This window comes from Amia ocellicauda, chromosome 7 (genome assembly GCF_036373705.1).
Source record: "Amia ocellicauda isolate fAmiCal2 chromosome 7, fAmiCal2.hap1, whole genome shotgun sequence".
NCBI classification, from domain to species: domain Eukaryota; kingdom Metazoa; phylum Chordata; class Actinopteri; order Amiiformes; family Amiidae; genus Amia; species Amia ocellicauda.
Genome location: NC_089856.1, coordinates 37,522,035 through 37,538,801, shown reverse-complemented (window position 1 = coordinate 37,538,801; position 16,767 = coordinate 37,522,035). Strand labels below are relative to the sequence as shown.

The 16,767-nt window shown below is 41.1% G+C and overlaps 1 protein-coding gene across 1 annotated transcript; it reads right to left on the bottom strand.

The window, feature by feature from the left end:
* Window positions 1-8,970: 8,970 nt before the first annotated feature.
* LOC136753402 (extracellular calcium-sensing receptor-like) lies at window positions 8,971-12,683 on the bottom strand. Its single transcript, XM_066709475.1, has 5 exons — window positions 12,426-12,683; window positions 11,382-12,197; window positions 11,042-11,269; window positions 10,102-10,225; window positions 8,971-9,884 (listed from the first exon to the last, which is right to left on the bottom strand). Exons 1-5 carry the CDS (start codon window positions 12,681-12,683, stop codon window positions 8,971-8,973), a joined length of 2,340 nt encoding a protein of 779 aa, XP_066565572.1.
* Between the last annotated feature and the right edge of the window lie 4,084 nt (window positions 12,684-16,767).

Sequence of the window (16,767 nt, the reverse complement as noted above, 5' to 3'; positions counted from 1 at the left end):
TCTCAAATCTCTGGAAACACCTAAGGATAGGTCTGAGGATTAATAATAATACTAAGGTTGATTTAAAAAATAAATATAAAAATGTGTGGTAATGCTGGTTAGTTTCAATTTTTAGTAAACGTCTTCTGACATGTTTAAAGTTTGTAAGAGTTAAACTTAAGATGTTAATATATTTAATGTATTTATTTAATCTCTCTCTCTCTCTGGAAAAAAAGCGGGAAAATTCTTTATAGTTACATTTTTAGTAAACTTACGATGTTGAGATCAGCCATAACATTATGACCACCTGCCTAATATTGTGTAGGTCCCAAAACAGCCCTGACCTGTTGAGGCTTGGACTCCACTAGACCTCTGAAGGTGTGCTGTGGTATCTGGCAACACGACGTTAGCAGCAGATCCTTTAAGTCCTGTAAGTTGCGAGGTGGGGCCTCCATCGATCGGACTTGTTTGTCCAGCACATCCCACAGATGTTTGAATGGATTGAGATCTGGGGAATTTGGAGGCCAAGTCAACACCTTGAACTCGTGATTCATCAGACCAGGCCACCTTCTTCCATTGCTCCATGGTCCAGTTCTGATGCTCACATGCCCATTGTAGGCGCTTTCAGCAGTGGACACATCAGCTTTGAGGACACAATTTTCACTTGCTGCCTAATATATCCCACCCACTGACAGGTGCCATAATAACGTGATTATCAGTGTGTGATGAATCAAAGGGGTTTCAGTCTGTAGTTCAGCCTCCCGACAGCAGAAGGCATCAAACTAACCCGGGACTTCCCTTACCTAGGTCTTGTGATCATGGCCGAAGCCATCTTTATGAGGGGCGGCACCTCGGTGAGGGGCGAAAGCGTGAGTATGTAAATCCTAGTCGCCGGAGTCAAGTGAGGGTTAAGAACACCTGTCGGTCTGCAACTGGTGTTCCACTGATTACCGGGGCGGGGCGCTGCATACTAAAAGGGACGTGCTACCATGTTCAGGGTTGGTCCTAGGCAGAAGGCGGAGACAAGGCGGGATGGAGAAGCACTTTTGAAAAAAGGACGTACTGTTTGTTCTTTGTGAAGGGCAGGAGCCTTATTTCTGTTTGTTTGTTTTTCTCTCTGGGTCTACAGGTTTTTGTTTTCACTCGAAGAGGACTGAGATGTTATGGCTCCTTGATTTGGTTAACTCCAGCACTCCCTGCCTCACGTCGCTTTATTATTATTATTGTTTATTTTCCCGTGTAATAAATAAACGTTAAACATCTTTATTTTTACACGCAAATTATTGACTGGTCAATCCATTTGTGCTCACACACCTCACACAGTGTTATTCACTTCACCTGTCAGTGGTCATAATGTTATGGCTGATCGGTGTATATATATATATATATATATATATATAACACACACACACATTTATAGTGCTAACTATTTGAGAAATTTAAACCAAGTGTTTTATGCACAAGAGATGTCTTTGGTTTTCAATAACAAAGCATGTCTGATCCTGGAAACAAAAACCTAACCCTCCCCTAAATGCTAAATGTTATTCCCGCCTTGAACTGTTAAATAATACAAAAAAGGTTATAGAGTTTTATCATATCTAATTTATAAACAGTGTAACAATAGACCAAATACAAGCTAGGGGTTGATAAATGCTGTTTTAGCTAGTTTCTGCCTCAGTCTGATACCAAACAGGCCCGGTTATTATATGCCCAACATGTCTTTTCTTAAAAGCCAGAATCATAGTTAAATCCATAGTTAAATCATTCAAGGAAACAAGGCTAAACCTAAATATCCTAGGGGTCATTCTTTACCCATAAAAATCCTAAAACAGGGGCATTAAAATAGCAAACAGAAATTAAACTGTTAGATAATTTGATATTTTACAGTGCCTTGCGAAAGTATTCAACCCCCTTGCCATTTATTCTATTTTGTTGCCTTACAACCTGGAATTAAAATAGATTTTTTGGGGGTTTGTATCATTTGATTTACACAACATGCCTACCACTTTGAAGATGCAAAATATTTTTTATTGTGAAAAAAACAAGAAATAAGACAAAAAAACTGAAAACTTGAGGGTGCATAACTATTCACCCCCACAAAGTCAATACTTTGTAGAGCCACCTTTTGCAGCAATTACAACTGCAAGTCTCTTGGGGTACGTCTCTATAAGCTTGGCACATCTAGCCACTGGGATTTTTGCCCATTCTTCAAGGCGAATCTGCTCCAGCTCCTTCAAGTTGGATGGGTTCCACTGGTGTACAGCAATCTTTAACCACAGATTCTCAATTGGATTTAGGTCTGGGCTTTGACTAGGCCAATCCAATTCATTTAAATGTTTCCCCTTAAACCACTCGAGTGTTGCTTTAGTACTATGCTCAGGGTCATTGTCCTGCTGGAAGGTGAACCTCCGTCCCACTCTCAAATCTCTGGAAGACTGAAACAGGTTTCCCTGTTTTCATCATCATCCATTATTCCTTCAGTTTCCCAGTCCCTTCTGATGAAGAACATCCCCACAGCATGATGCTGCCACCACCATGCTTGATGGTGTTTTCATGGTGATGAGAGGTGTTGGGTTTGTGCCAGACATAGAGTTTTCCTTGATGGCCAAAAAGCTCAATTGTAGTCTCATCTGACCAGAGTGCCTTCTTCCATATGTTTGGGGACTCCCCCACATGCCTTTTGGCGAACAGCAAACGTGTTTCCTTATTTTTTTCTTTAAGCTATGGCTTTTTTCTGGCCACTCATCTGTAAAGCTGAGTTCTGTGGAGTGTACAGCTTAAAGTGGACAGATACTCCAATCTCCACTGTGGAGCTTTGCAGCTCCTTCAGGATTATCTTTGGTCTCTTTGTTGCCACTCTGATTAATGCCCTCCTTGCCTGGTCCATGAGTTTTGGTGGGCAGCCCTCTCTTGGCAGGTTTGTTGTGGGGCCATATTCTTTCCATTTTTTAATAATGGATTTAATGGTGCTCCATGTGATGTTCAAAGTTGCAGATATTTTTTTATAACCCAACCCTGATCTGTACTTCTCCACAAATTTGTCCCTGACCTGTTTGGAGAGCTCCTTGTTCTTCATGGTGCCGCTTGCTTGGAGGTGCCCCTTGACGTGTTGCAGATTCTTGGGCCTTTCAGAGCAGGTGTATATATACTGAGATCATGTGACAGATCAAGTGACACTTAGACTGCACACAGGTGGACTTATTTAACTAATTATGTGACTTCTGAAGGAAATTGCTTACACCAGATCTTATTTGGGGGGTTCATAACAAAGGGGGTGAATACATATGCAGGCACCACTTTTCTGTTTTTTTTTTTCAGAAGACCTAGGAATCTAGATGGACTCCTCACTTTCTCCATCCAAACAATGTGGGGAAGCAATAAAAAGGCAAATTGAATGTTAGGGTATATTGTCAAAAGTGTAGAATTTAAAGCAAGGCCAGTAATGTTAAGACTGTACAATGTACTAGTTAGACCTCATCTGGAATACTATGTACAGCTCTGGGCACCACACTTCAAGAAGGATATCGCTACTCTAGAGGCAGTGCAGAGGAGAGCAACCAGACTTATTCCAGGTCTGAAGGGAATATCCTACTTGGAAAGACTGAGGGAACTGAACCTTTTCACCCTGGAACAGAGGAGACTACGTGGGGACTTAATCCAAGTCTTCAAAATCAAGAAAGGCATTGACTACATCAAACCAGAGGAGCTTTTCCAGATCAGCAGGGACACACGGACCCGGGGACACAAATGGAAATTGGGCTTTAAGGCATTCAAAACAAAAAACAGGAGACACTTCACACAGAGAGTTGTCACAATCTGGAACAAACTCCCCAGCGATGTGGTAGAAGCTGAAAATTTGGGAACATTTAAAGTCAGACTGGATAGGATCCTTGGATCACTCAGTTTAAAATGGACACCAAACGAGCACAATGGGTCGAATGGACTCCTCTCGTTTGTAAACTTTCTTAAGTGGGGGGAACTCAATTCTCTAAAAAAGGACACTTTAAACATCGTTAAGCTAAAACACTACTACAGTGTTTTTCCCTCGCACCTCCAGTGTTGGGGAGGTAGGGAATATGTAACACTCACAATATTACACAAGTGGGTGATTAAACACCCACCTGTCCCTTTAACTAGATAACAATAGCCTGGCCAGGTGAAAACTTCACTCCCCACAGTCCTCTGGTTCTATCTCTTCCCCCATTGGCTCATTCAAATCCTCCATTATCTAATCACAGCCTAGCCAGCACCCATTTAGTGTATATAGGGTAGTCATAGCTGCGTTGACTTCATTACTATTGTTGTTTTGCAAACCTTTCTATATCATCCTATTTATATTGTGTCTACTTTGATCAAACCTAACAACAGTGCATTCAGACATCTATATACTTCTTTGTTTTTTTTTTTTGTTTTCTAGTAGCATGGTTGTTTATGTAGGTGTTTATTGTTTTGTTTAGAGTGGGATCCTGTCGAGTGTTGTGTTATAGTTTGTGTGTTGGTTTGTTTTGGACTTCCCTCACAACTGCTGCATTCACCTTCACTCATCATTCCTGGATTATTCCCCACGACCATTGCAACGCTCTCAATTTTTCCAGTCAATCTCCTCAACCTTCATTGCTGTTTTACTAGACATCTGCTGGGTGAGCTCACCCCATTCTGTTTTTCCAGGATCATTTTCATCAACACTTGGACATTATTAATTTATTTTGTTACTTGGCAGCACAATTAATTTCACCATAAGCTCAACACTTATTTTTCTCCTCTTATATTCCCAGTACTTTTTTTACCTTTTACGAAATCCTTTATCATATATCAATTAAAAATTCTTCTCTATCTATATCCTATAGTCGTTTTTCTTGTCGTACCTTCTACCCTTTACTTATTTAATGGTTTCTTTCCTATCTATCCCATTTCTGTTTCCGTCATACTGAATCCCCACAATAAACTGTAACTGTTAAAAATTGATAAAATTGACGTCCCTGAGTTTGCTGTTTGTCACCATTGCTGACGTAGTTTAACTGTTTATAAAATAGGCCAGTGATCACTCCATTTGGAGGACAGTGCGGCTACTTAACAGTCATGCAGGGTGATCGTTACAAGGTGTTAAGCTTCTAGACCCCAGGCCCCGACTCCCGTGTGCTTGGGATGAGCACCTCTGTCATCAGGAGCCTGTGGTCTGAAAAGAAGACCCCCTCCGATTACATGACGGTCCTCTCCAGTGGCTTGCTGAGGAGGATGAGATCTATCCTGGATAAGGAGGAGCCAGAAGAACTCACCCAGGTGAAACAGGGCACCAGGTCCCGACCTGCGTCGCAGAGTTCAAAGTCCTCTACGAACGCAGTGAGATCCCTGCTGGATCTATCATTACGGGGCTTACTCGTGGTGCTGGGAGTTCTGCCTGGTTCATTTGCAGCCAAGGCCTGACGAGCAGGTGGAAGAGCAGAGGCCCTGTGTGTGACCGAGGAGACAACTGGTTAGACCCCTCTCGATGATCTTATTACTACTGGGGAGGGAGCTGGTCACTCCCTTCCCGGCTGTCTGCTGCCACAGGCCTCCTCCCCCAGCACCAGTGATTCCGTCATCATTGCCCGAAGGTCTTCCTGATCGAAGACACTGGTGCTAATTCTCCTCTCCTGAGGACCTGTGGCTCTCACACTACCACTGGGAGGGCAGACTGCTTTTAGTCCCCTCCCCTGAGAGCGTCTGGGAAGTGGGGCAGGAGGGATATTACTGTGAGAGGGCCAGTCTTCTACCGGGCTGCCCACAGCCTTTCCACTGGGGGAAGTGGAGAAGGCCCAAAACTCTCTGCTCCACACTCGGAGAGAGGCGTGTAAAACTGAGGTGGAGTGGTCTCGGCTGCAGAGGAGGAGTTGATGGGGGTGGGGGGGAGCTGAATTAACCCACTTATTCATCACACCCCCCTCACTCACTCTTCTCCTCTCTGCCCTTCTCCTGGGTTAAAGAAGTGAAGGAGGGGAAGAAATCCGGCAGAGTGGGATTGTGCTCTTGTTCAGTAGCACATCAATTGTGATGGGAGTTCTGCACACTGCAATGGGTCCTTCACTCACTTCCTCACCAGACCCTAGAAGTGGGGAGACTGATCTGAAACTGCAGGGAATAGCCAACTGTTATCAGTTGGAGCACCCAGGAGTCCTGGGTTCAAGATTGCCAATTTGGTAGTAGGTGGGTGATGTAGCATCTAGCCCTGGAGTGCAGCTGAAACTGCATACAGATTGTGCAGAACGTGGTGTCCTCCAGTGCTCTCTGGAGGTGGTCTGGCCCCTGGCACCCCACGCAGGAGTTGTGGCCATCTTCTTGAGGAAGGGTGTGGCGTCTGCAGGTAGCACAGTGGTGGATCCGCCCAGAGGAGGAGAATGCTGTCTCCATAAGGCAGGAGCTGCGTATGCGGGCAGTCAGCACTGGCTGGTGTGGATACTAGACTAGACGAGCAGTCCAGCCAATGAGATGCTACTGCACTGGATCCAGTGTAAGCTTACACCACCCTGCATGGCAAGCTCATTGCACTGCAGGGTTCCTCCTGCAGTGGACACTACAAACTGAAGCGCTGGGGTACACCAAGGGGACCAGACACTGAAACACTGAGCCGCACTAGGTGCTGCTGTTGTGGGCAGGCGCTGGCACCGAAGCACGGAAGCACCAAGCACCGAGCACCACAGGTTCAGAAGCACCACACCATTTAACAATGTGAGGCACTGTGCTGATGGCCTAGCAAGTGGCTTGCGATAAATGCCACAGGAGCACCACGTTGTCTGGAGTAGGAGGCTTCGGGGTTACTGCCGCAGCAGCAGACAGTCTCACAACCCAGGGCAAAACCCAGGGTCAAAATTTAGTCGATCCCAGCAAGCTGGGAGACAGAGATATCCCCCAGTCACAGGCACACACTATGGTATGGGAGTTGCAGCAGGCTGCGGATTTACAACCGGTGCGTAACCCCAGCTGTGGGAGAAAAACCCTGCAAACAAAGGGAAAGCAACCACAGCACCTAGTGGATATATAATAATAAAATAATATATCAGACAATATGCACATACACCGATCAGCCATAACATTATGACCACTGACCGGTGAAGTGAATAACATTGATAATCTCGTTATCATGGCACCTGTCAGTGGGTGGGATATATTAGGCAGCAAGTGAACATTTTGTCCTCAATGTTGATGTGCAGAAAAAATGGGCAAGCGTAATGATCTGAGCTACTTTGACAAGGGCCAAATTGTGATGGCTAAAAGACTGTGTCAGAGCATCTCCAAAACTGCAGCTCTTGTGGGGTGTTCCCGGTCTGCAGTGGTCAGTACCTATCAAAAGTGGTCCAAGGAAGGAAAAGTGGTGAACCGGGTCATGGGCGGCCAAGGCTCATTGATGCATGTGGGGAATAAAGGCTGGCCCGTGTGGTCTGATCCAACAGATGAGCTACTATAGCTCAAATTGCTGAAAAAGTTAATGCTGGTTCTGATAGAAAGGTGTCAGAACACACAGTGCATCACAGTTTGTTGCGTATGGGGCTGCGTAGCCGCAGACCAGTCAGGGTGCCCATGCTGACCCCTGTCCACTGCCGAAAGTGCCTACAATGGGTATGTGAGAATCAGAACTGGACCACGGAGAAATGGAAGAAGGTGGCCTGGTCTGATGAATCACGAGTTCAAGGTGTTGACTTGGCCTCCAAATTCCCCAAATCTCAATCCAATCGAGCATCTGTGGGATGTGCTGGACAAACAAGTCCGATCCATGGAGGCCCCACCTCGGACTTCAAGGATCTGCTGCTAACATCTTGGTGCCAGATACCACAGCACACCTTCAGAAGTCTAGTGGAGTCCATGCCTCGATGGATCAGGGCTGTTTTGGCGGCAAAAGGGGGACCTACACAATATTAGGCAGGTGGTCATAATGTTATGGCTGATTGGTGTATACATACAGGATGGGACTATTTAAGTGACACACACAGGGGCCAATATTGTTAGTATTACTCAATTTCTTAGCAGACACCCTTATACAGGGTGACTTACAATTGTTACAATATATTACATTTTGCCCATTTATATAGCTGGGTAATCTAGGCAAAGTACCTTGCTCAACAGCAGTGTCCCCCACCTGGCATTGAACCCACAACCCTCTGTCCCAGAGTCCTAACCACTACTCCACACTACTGCTATGCAGCTTGGATAGAAAAAAACAATTGTTCAGGTATCAGTGAAAACAGGCTTGCCCTTTGGGCAATGCTTCCAACTTGAAAGATAATTAGTGTATAACTGGTCATGAAGATGTATAAAATATTCATTTTGTGAGAAGGTTTGTATATTTCCTTCCAGAGTGTGTATCAAGTAAGACTTACATCAAATACAATGTGTTAGTCATGCCTAAGCAGTTACAGTACCTTTAATTCAAGCCCTGAACAATGCCTGTGCTGTGTATACGTTGGGAGATAATGTGACATAAGTAAGGTCCCCCTATTCCAAGCAGATCTTTTTAAAAAAACAGATGGGGCTAAGGGGTGTAAGTCTCCCTGGATAAGCTAATAAACAAATAGTAAATGTTATATATGCTTTATAATTAATTTCATAATAACGGCATAATATTCAGTTTGGCTATATATGTTTTACCGTATAATTGCATTCACCTCTCTTTTTTAGTTATACATTGGTGATGTCCTTGTGTGCATACATAAAGATAACTCATCGGAAGAAAACATACACACACAAAAACATAAGCCAAAACAGCAAAATAATATTATACAGCACCTATTATTTTATTGTCAAACACAGGAATATACATTTAATTTAAACAATTTCAACTCACTTTTTTAAATAAAAAACAGAAGATGTAACTAATATATTGTGCAGTTAGGAGAAGCTAAAAGAGCACTTCCAATGAATGTTAAGACAAGATCAGCTTTTAGATTTAACAATATGGCAGGGGTGTTCTACCACTCTACAACAAATTATAAAAGATGTGGAGAGAGATATGTGGGTCTTTTATTGTGATTTTGAGGCCATTTTACCCATTAATTGTTTCCTTGTGTTTAATTCCGGCTTTGCTAAAATTACATAACATTTGGGTGCAAATATACAGATAAGCAAACCAAAACTAGATGCCAAAATGGCAAATATTTCCACAGCTACTGTGAACTTCCCAGGTGAACTAACATATGCTGGGATAAAGGTGATCCAGACTGCACAAAATATGAGCATGCTGAATGTGATGAATTTGGCTTCATTGAAGTTATCAGGAAGATTTCGAGCCAGGAAAGCCAGCACAAAGCACATGGCAGAGAGGAATCCAATATACCCTAACACAGCCCAGAATGCACCTGCAGATCCCAGGTCACACTCCAAAATGATTCTATCTGCATAGTATTTCATGTTCCTGTTGGGAAAGGGAGGTGAAATTGTCAACCAAAGCACACAAATCAGGACCTGTATGAGTGTGAAGGCAAGAACACTTAACCTCTGCTGTGTGGGCCCAAACCATTTCATAATATTATTCCCTGGCATTGTAGCCCTGAAGGCCATTATCACCACTATTGTTTTCCCCAGAACACAAGAGATGCACAGGACAAATGTGATGCCAAATGCTGTGTGGCGCAACATACAGGACCACTCAGAGGGCTGGCCAATGAAAGTAAGAGAGCAAAGGAAACACAGAGTTAATGAGAAGAGCAGGAGGAAACTGAGCTCAGAGTTATTGGCTCTAACAACAGGTGTATCTTTGAATTTATAGAAGATCAAAGCTATCATGGTGGTTAAACAAGCTCCAGCTAAAGAGACAATACTGAGCAGTATTCCCATGATTTCCTCGTAGTTCAGAAATTCAATTATTTTTAAAACACATTTATCTCTTTTCTCATTTGACCAATATTCCTCTGGACACTGGATACAGTCATTAGAATCTGAAAGAAAATAATAGAAAATATGGTGATTAGAGCCTGTTGAATATTTACATTGTAGGTTTCATACTTAATTAGAATGGAGAACACAATATAATTATTTATTTATTAATGACTAATATTACATCAAATTTTATTTATTATTTCTTGTTCAGTGTCATTGATAAATAAAACACACACTAGGAGCAGGTTATTCTGTTCTGAATACACTGCCAGTTACCTGTAGTGTTGCTGATCTCTCCTGCTGCACACTGTATGCAGTCATAGCAACAGACTGGCTTTCCTTTCTGAACTGCCTTTCGAGTGCCTGGGAGACAGCTCTCACTGCACACGGATCTAGGAATCTGCACAGTGAAGGTGAAATAGGTTTACATGGAATCACCAGTTCAAAGCCATGAACATGAATTACTAAGTTAGATCTAAACTATTTAGAGAGTCATTCTAATATGACTCCTTCTGGATCAAGTATGTGAAAAAGGCGTCTGATGGTGGCTTGAGTTACCACAAAGCCGTGTTGAATGCATTTAAGTAAATCTAACATAAATTTGCGATGGTACTATTGTTTTTCTTTTAAAATCCTTCTTAATGTTCTCATACTGAGCACAGTTCTGTTTATGTGGCTCAAGCATTGTAATATTTATTGATGCCTAAGACTAAGATTAGAGTAAAAGTGGACAATGTCTGACACACTTGCCATTGCTGTTTAGATTGCAACTAACATTTTGTCTGGTACATGTTTCTAATAAGTATATATTGTGGCAGCATTTTGTTTAGTTTTTTCCTTCGTGCAAAAATTCACTGCACCATTTCTGTTTATGTTTTATGAAAACAAAACACAATGAAATATAACAGGCCTTTAACTAAAGAAACATGTTTTTATAACAATTTGCAGGAGAATTAAGCATTTATTAAGTTCCTATTCTTCCTATCCAGTTCTGTCATATCACATTATTACCCATAAGAACTACACATGGTCTTACACTTTTTATTTTTCAGGGAAACAATACGCTCCCATAAAAAAACTGTTTTTTCCTGTAGCATCAATATGCTTCCATACCTTTGAGACAAAGCTAAATCATTTATATATTATCAATTCTTTGATAGATCGTTGAATGCTCATTTTTAAATGTATTGTTTCTGATATTTTGATGAACTCTCACCTCATGCTGACTGCCGGCCCAGACAATATTGATGTGATTCATGACAAATTGATGACCTGCTGGCAGTGAAGCATCATAGTAACCAACGATGGTAAACTGTATGCTGCTTTCATTAACTGGTTGCCAGTTCACTAATTCATATCTCGCAACTGGGTCTCCATTCTGGTCAAAAGAGACCATCTCTCCAGTATTGGTTGTGAAGTTAACAGTTTTCAGATACTTAAACACCTGTTAAAATGGAAATGTTTATATCACCACAAACAAAGCTTGCACTTAATTGAAAAGGACATATACAGTGAATTATATTTGACTGTATGAGGACAATTCAGTATTGCTTTACCTGCCATGGTTTAATTGAAATTGTTTCTGCACAACTATGGTTTTCAAAAGGACCTTGCCCTTTTTCACATTTAAGCAAATTATGCAGAGAATATGCAACAGCATAGACTGATTTGTAAACATTGTTATATATTCTCATCCTAGATATGTCTGCATTTCTGTTTTTCAACTCCCTTAAGGTCTCAGATCCGGTGCAGGATTTTATACCTGTTGTGTTATCTAGTTTTGACAGAGAACAATTCAGTGCTGTTTCCCAATACTTATTCATGAGAGCATTACCCTGCACTTGAGATGGCTGGAGATTCATGAAAAACTCTTTTAATTCATTGATGTTTTTATTTATGATGGCAAATCCCATAGATCCAGTTAAGATCTTATAACCTTCTGTTGTTGCAAAGTTTCTTTCAGTTATCCAAGCTTCACTGCCAATCCACTGCAGACCAGTAACATTGTGAAGGAATAGCTCTGTTAACAGAACAGTCATCTCTCCTCTGGCCAGAAATGCTACAACAACCTTTGCAGTGCTCCTTTTTATGACATCTACACTCTTCAGTAGGTTTTCTATAGGATATGTTTCAGAAATGGCTTCTAAATATTCAATACAAATGCCCAGTTCTTGGGCAGCTTCCACAAAAGTAGCTATCCCATAGTTGCCATAATCATTGTCACTCCTGACAGCCCCAACCCAGGTCCATCCAAAGTGCTTGACAAGCTGTGCCAGGGCTCTGCTTTGGTAATAGTCACTGGGGATAGTTCTAAAGAATGAGGGGAATCTCATTCTGTTGCTCAGACACGCACAGGTGGCAACATGACTTATCTGTAAAGGATAGAAAATAACACATTACATTAAGAGGATTTAATTAAGTAGTTCATTTTTCTAATTTTGTTATTGTGAATTAATTTTAACATTCCAAATAGATTGTAGGTCAGTATGTAGTTAAACATATCAGATTTAATAGGAAAGATTTCTTTAATGTATTTTTTGTTTTGTAATATAATTTTCCTTTTTTCATAATTGCAAGCAGGCATATTAGGCTTTTCTCACCACAGGAATGTGAAAAGAACCAACTGCAATTGAGATGGCCATTGCGTTTGATGATCCAGATCCTCCTATCACTGCCTGAACTGCAGCGGGTTTGGTGCAGGCTGTGTCAGAGAGAGTTTCCTCATATCCATTCATTAAAGCCATGGCTGCTCTTACAGCCACAGGTATAGCGTCACAGTCATCATAGATTTTATAACCCAGGGAAATGCCAGGAAGAAGTTCTGTGCTGTTATTTATTTCTTCAACGGCAAATATCATTGTATTTGCTGAAAACAATCCTCCAATGTTTAACCTAGGAAAAATATATTTTATATATCTATATATACCTACGTCAAAACATCATTCGTACACAATAAATGCTTATTGAAGCAAATATGTTACCACAATAGAAAGTGTCTGTGATACAAGTGTTTGCAGTATCCACTTGTTTCCTGTAATAGAGACAGGTGTGGCAGCTCACTCCATTAGATGCCTCAGATCAGGGGTTCTTAAATATTTTCACACTGCTATTACTGGCACAGCTATTTCTGTAATGAACAGAATATGATCTATAAAGCCAACATATTATACATTGTATCACATATAAAATATGCACACATGTAATTACAAGTAAAAATGCATTTCATAACTCTAGAAACATTTTGAATTATTTTCTTAATATGTTGATAGAGTTTGTAATGTGGATGCATGTGATGAGGTGTAGTACAAAATATGTATACATTGCTACCAGTCACATATTTGAGTATACCGTATTCATCCTAATAGAAGAGCGCTCCCTATTTCAGATTTTGCCCCACCCCCAATATCCAATTTTCTTAAAATTTTTCTTTGTGATTTTCAATTTTTTGGGGTGCATAACCCAATGTTATTGTTACTCATGTAATGTGAACAGATTCAAGGAATGAATACGTTTGCACAAATAAGTTTTGCTTAAACTTGTATTTAAAGTAAGTACATGAAATAAACAGGAATACTCATCGACTTTGTCACCCACTGCATCAGGACTATCCATGCATGAATATCAGCATCTATATATAACAGCACATTAAATGGACTAGATAAAAAGTCACTCTGACTAACACTAACTTATTTAACATAGTCTCCCATCGATGAAGCTTCCTTTTCTTCATTCTCACCTCTCTCAGCCTCTGAAATTTCCTCTCTCCTCCTAGGTCACAAACCTACAACGTGTGCCCTGGACACTCTCTCCACTCTCCTCCTCCAAGCAACTGCTCCTGACCTACTCCACTTCATCTCCTCCCTCCTCTCTGGCTCTTTCTCCTCTACATTTAAACAAGCTGCTGTGATCACACTCCTCAAGAAACCTACCCTTGACCGTAACTCTCCTCAGAACTACCGCCCTGTCTCCCTACTCCCCTTCCTCTCAAAGATCCTCGAGCGTGCTGTCCAATGTCAGCTCTCTGCATTTCTGTCCCATCACTCACTCCTTGCAATCCGGCTTCCGCACAGCTCACTCCACTGAGACTGCTCTCCTGGCAGTCACTGACTCCCTCAGCTGTGCTCAGGTGGCCTCCCTCTCCTCATCCTCCTTGATCTCTCTGCAGCATTTGACACTGTCGGTCACTCCATCCTTCTCTCCTGCCTTGTTGACCTTGGGATCTCTGGGACTGCTCTCACCTGGTTCTCCTCCTACCTCAACGACCGGACTTATCAAGTGACATGGCGAGGTTCCTCATCCACCCCCAACCTCTCCTCACAGGTGTACCCCAATGCTCCGTCCTGGGCCCCCTCCTGTTCTCTCTCTACACTTGCTCCCTGGGCCCCCTCATCACATCCCATGGTTTCTCTTGCCATTTTTATGCATATCTTCCTGTCTTCCCCTCCTCTGACCCTCTCATCCCCTCTCGCATCTCTTCCTGTTTGTCTGCTATCTCTGCCTGGATGCACTCACATCACCTCAAGCTCAACCTCTCCAAATCTGATCTCTTCTTCCCCCCTCTTCCTCACCTTCTGCTGATCTCTCCATCTCAATCCCCTTGGAATCCACCACACTATCTCTGTCTTCTTCTGCAAAAAATCTAGGAGTCACCCTCGATCCTGCGCTCTCCTACACTCAGCACATCACCACGCTGACACGCACCTTCAGATTCTTCCTGAACAACATGCATTCAGTTCAAGACACTGACCCTCACCTACCGCTGTCTCGGCCACACTGCACCGAGCTACCTTCAGACCCATGTCTCTCCATACATCCCCTCCAGACCACTGCAGTCCTCTGGTCCCAAAAGAATAACTCTGCCTCCTCTGCACTCTCCTTGCTCCAGAGACTGCTTCTTCTCTTCCCTGGCCCCTAGTGGTGGAATTACCTTCCCACTGAAGTCAAAACAGCAGAGTCTCTGATCTCCTTCCAGCGCTTACTCAAGGCAGTACTTTTCATACAGTACTTGTAATTTAGTCATTTACTCTCCCATGAGATAGCACTTATACAACATTTTGTCATACTACTTGCCTTGCTTTAGTAGTACTCATATTGTTTATTTTGATTTCCCCTATGTTCCCTTTCCCTTGACCCTTGACTTATCAGCTTTTACAATCTAGGACGTAAGACCTCATAGATTGTTTACTGTATATCTCGTATACACTTGTGTAAATTGGAGTTTGTAAAATGTATTATGCTTTGAATTGCACTGTATTATTGCACTTTGTATTGCACTTATATTTTGTAAGTCGCCTTGGACAAGGGTGTCTGCTAATAAATAAATAAATAAATAAATAAATAAATAAATAAATAAAATAATAATAATACTAAAATAGCACCTGTTTGCCAATGTATGGTTCCCAGGCTGTTTTGTAAATGTGATATCCTCATACGCAAGAAATAAACTCAAATGAGGTTTCTTATGTTCTAATGTATTACCATTCTGACTTGTATTATACTTAATTATTACAATTATAATATTCTCAAAACCATAGTAACCTTCAGTGCTAACTTCAGCAAAGTTAATGGTTAATCCTCCACTCCATTGATAAGAGCTCAAATTCTGTATTTCATTAAGGCCATTATGTTAAACCAAATTCAACATATGTATCCAAAAGGCTTCCATTCTTAATAATTATTTTGCAATGTAACCTACTCATGCTATTTTGAAAAATTTCAATATTTGTTTTTGCTTATAGTGTCTGGCTACTGCATATTGCAATTTTTAAATACTGCATTTTGGAAGAAAATAAAACAATAACATTATATATATATATATATATATATATATATATATATATATATATATATATATAGTATTTTAAATAACAACATTAGTATGAGACTGCTTATTATATTGTAAAAAGTATTTTATTTTAAATATGAACTGACCTTTTGCATTCCAAGGGCTTAGGCTTAGATGTAAAGGGATATATTTTCTCCTCAGCTTTGCTGTGGAATGCGAACACTCCACCAATCATAATGTCTCCCTCGTTAGATAAGTGTGGAAGAGACGCTCTTCCCTGCAGCCTGCAAACAGGCAGTTCTGCTGATGTCACAACAGCCATAACCATCACCAGTGATGCTGCTCGCAATAACATCGTAGAACTCATAAGGACAGCTCTTTGTGATTTGAGACAAAGAGCCATCGCTTTTCTTTATATGACACAAGGGTCTCTGGGGTTTTTAGATCAACATGGAGTGAAGCTCAGACTAGTGTTTTCTAGGAAATCTCAGAGGTTTCATTTGTTATTCTGCACTAATCTACCCCAAGGACTATATTTTATAATTGCAATAGTGCATCTTTATATTGAGACTTTAGGGGATAATAATAACAAATAAATAAAATAATATAGATTTATATATAAATACAAAATTAACAAAACCCCTGTTCTTATTAAGTTTATTTCAATCTTTCAATCTTAATCATTTGAGGATTAAATGTGCCTCAGCTCCACAGTAGAGCTGTGTAACTTGGCATATTTGTGACTTACTTTTTAGTGGCAATAATACATTAGATATTAATATTAACACAATTCACCAACACAATTATTCAGTTGAAAGTCAGTTTTTCTTAGTCCGTATCTTTGGCACTGTGATGATGTAATCGGTCAGAATACTTTTTCAGTGTTTCTTTGACGAAAAGGGTTTGAAATGGAAATACAGTTCCTGCTTTAATGCAACAATTCAATGTGTCAGTGTTGTGATTTACATGATGGCACCATGTGAAGAATGCCAAAATTAAATACAATGTAGGGGTTGGTTTTCGGTTCATGTTTGTATACCAAATCTATACCAAAATTCATGTTATTTGTTTTATAAGTTTCACATTACTGCTGTGAAATATAATTAAATCAAATGTAACAGACTAGCTTGGCTAGGGCTGGACTTTCCTGGTTCTGC

Coding starts and splice junctions, on each gene's coding strand:
- LOC136753402 (XM_066709475.1), bottom strand. CDS start 12,683: ATGATATTTGCCGTTGAAGAAATAAATAACAGCACAGAACTTCTTCCT. Junction 10,226..11,041: donor GGGCCGGCAGTCAGCATGAG/GTGAGAGTTCAT, acceptor TTCACTGTGCAG/ATTCCTAGATCCGTGTGCAG. Junction 9,885..10,101: donor AGAGATCAGCAACACTACAG/GTAACTGGCAGT, acceptor ATTTTCTTTCAG/ATTCTAATGACTGTATCCAG.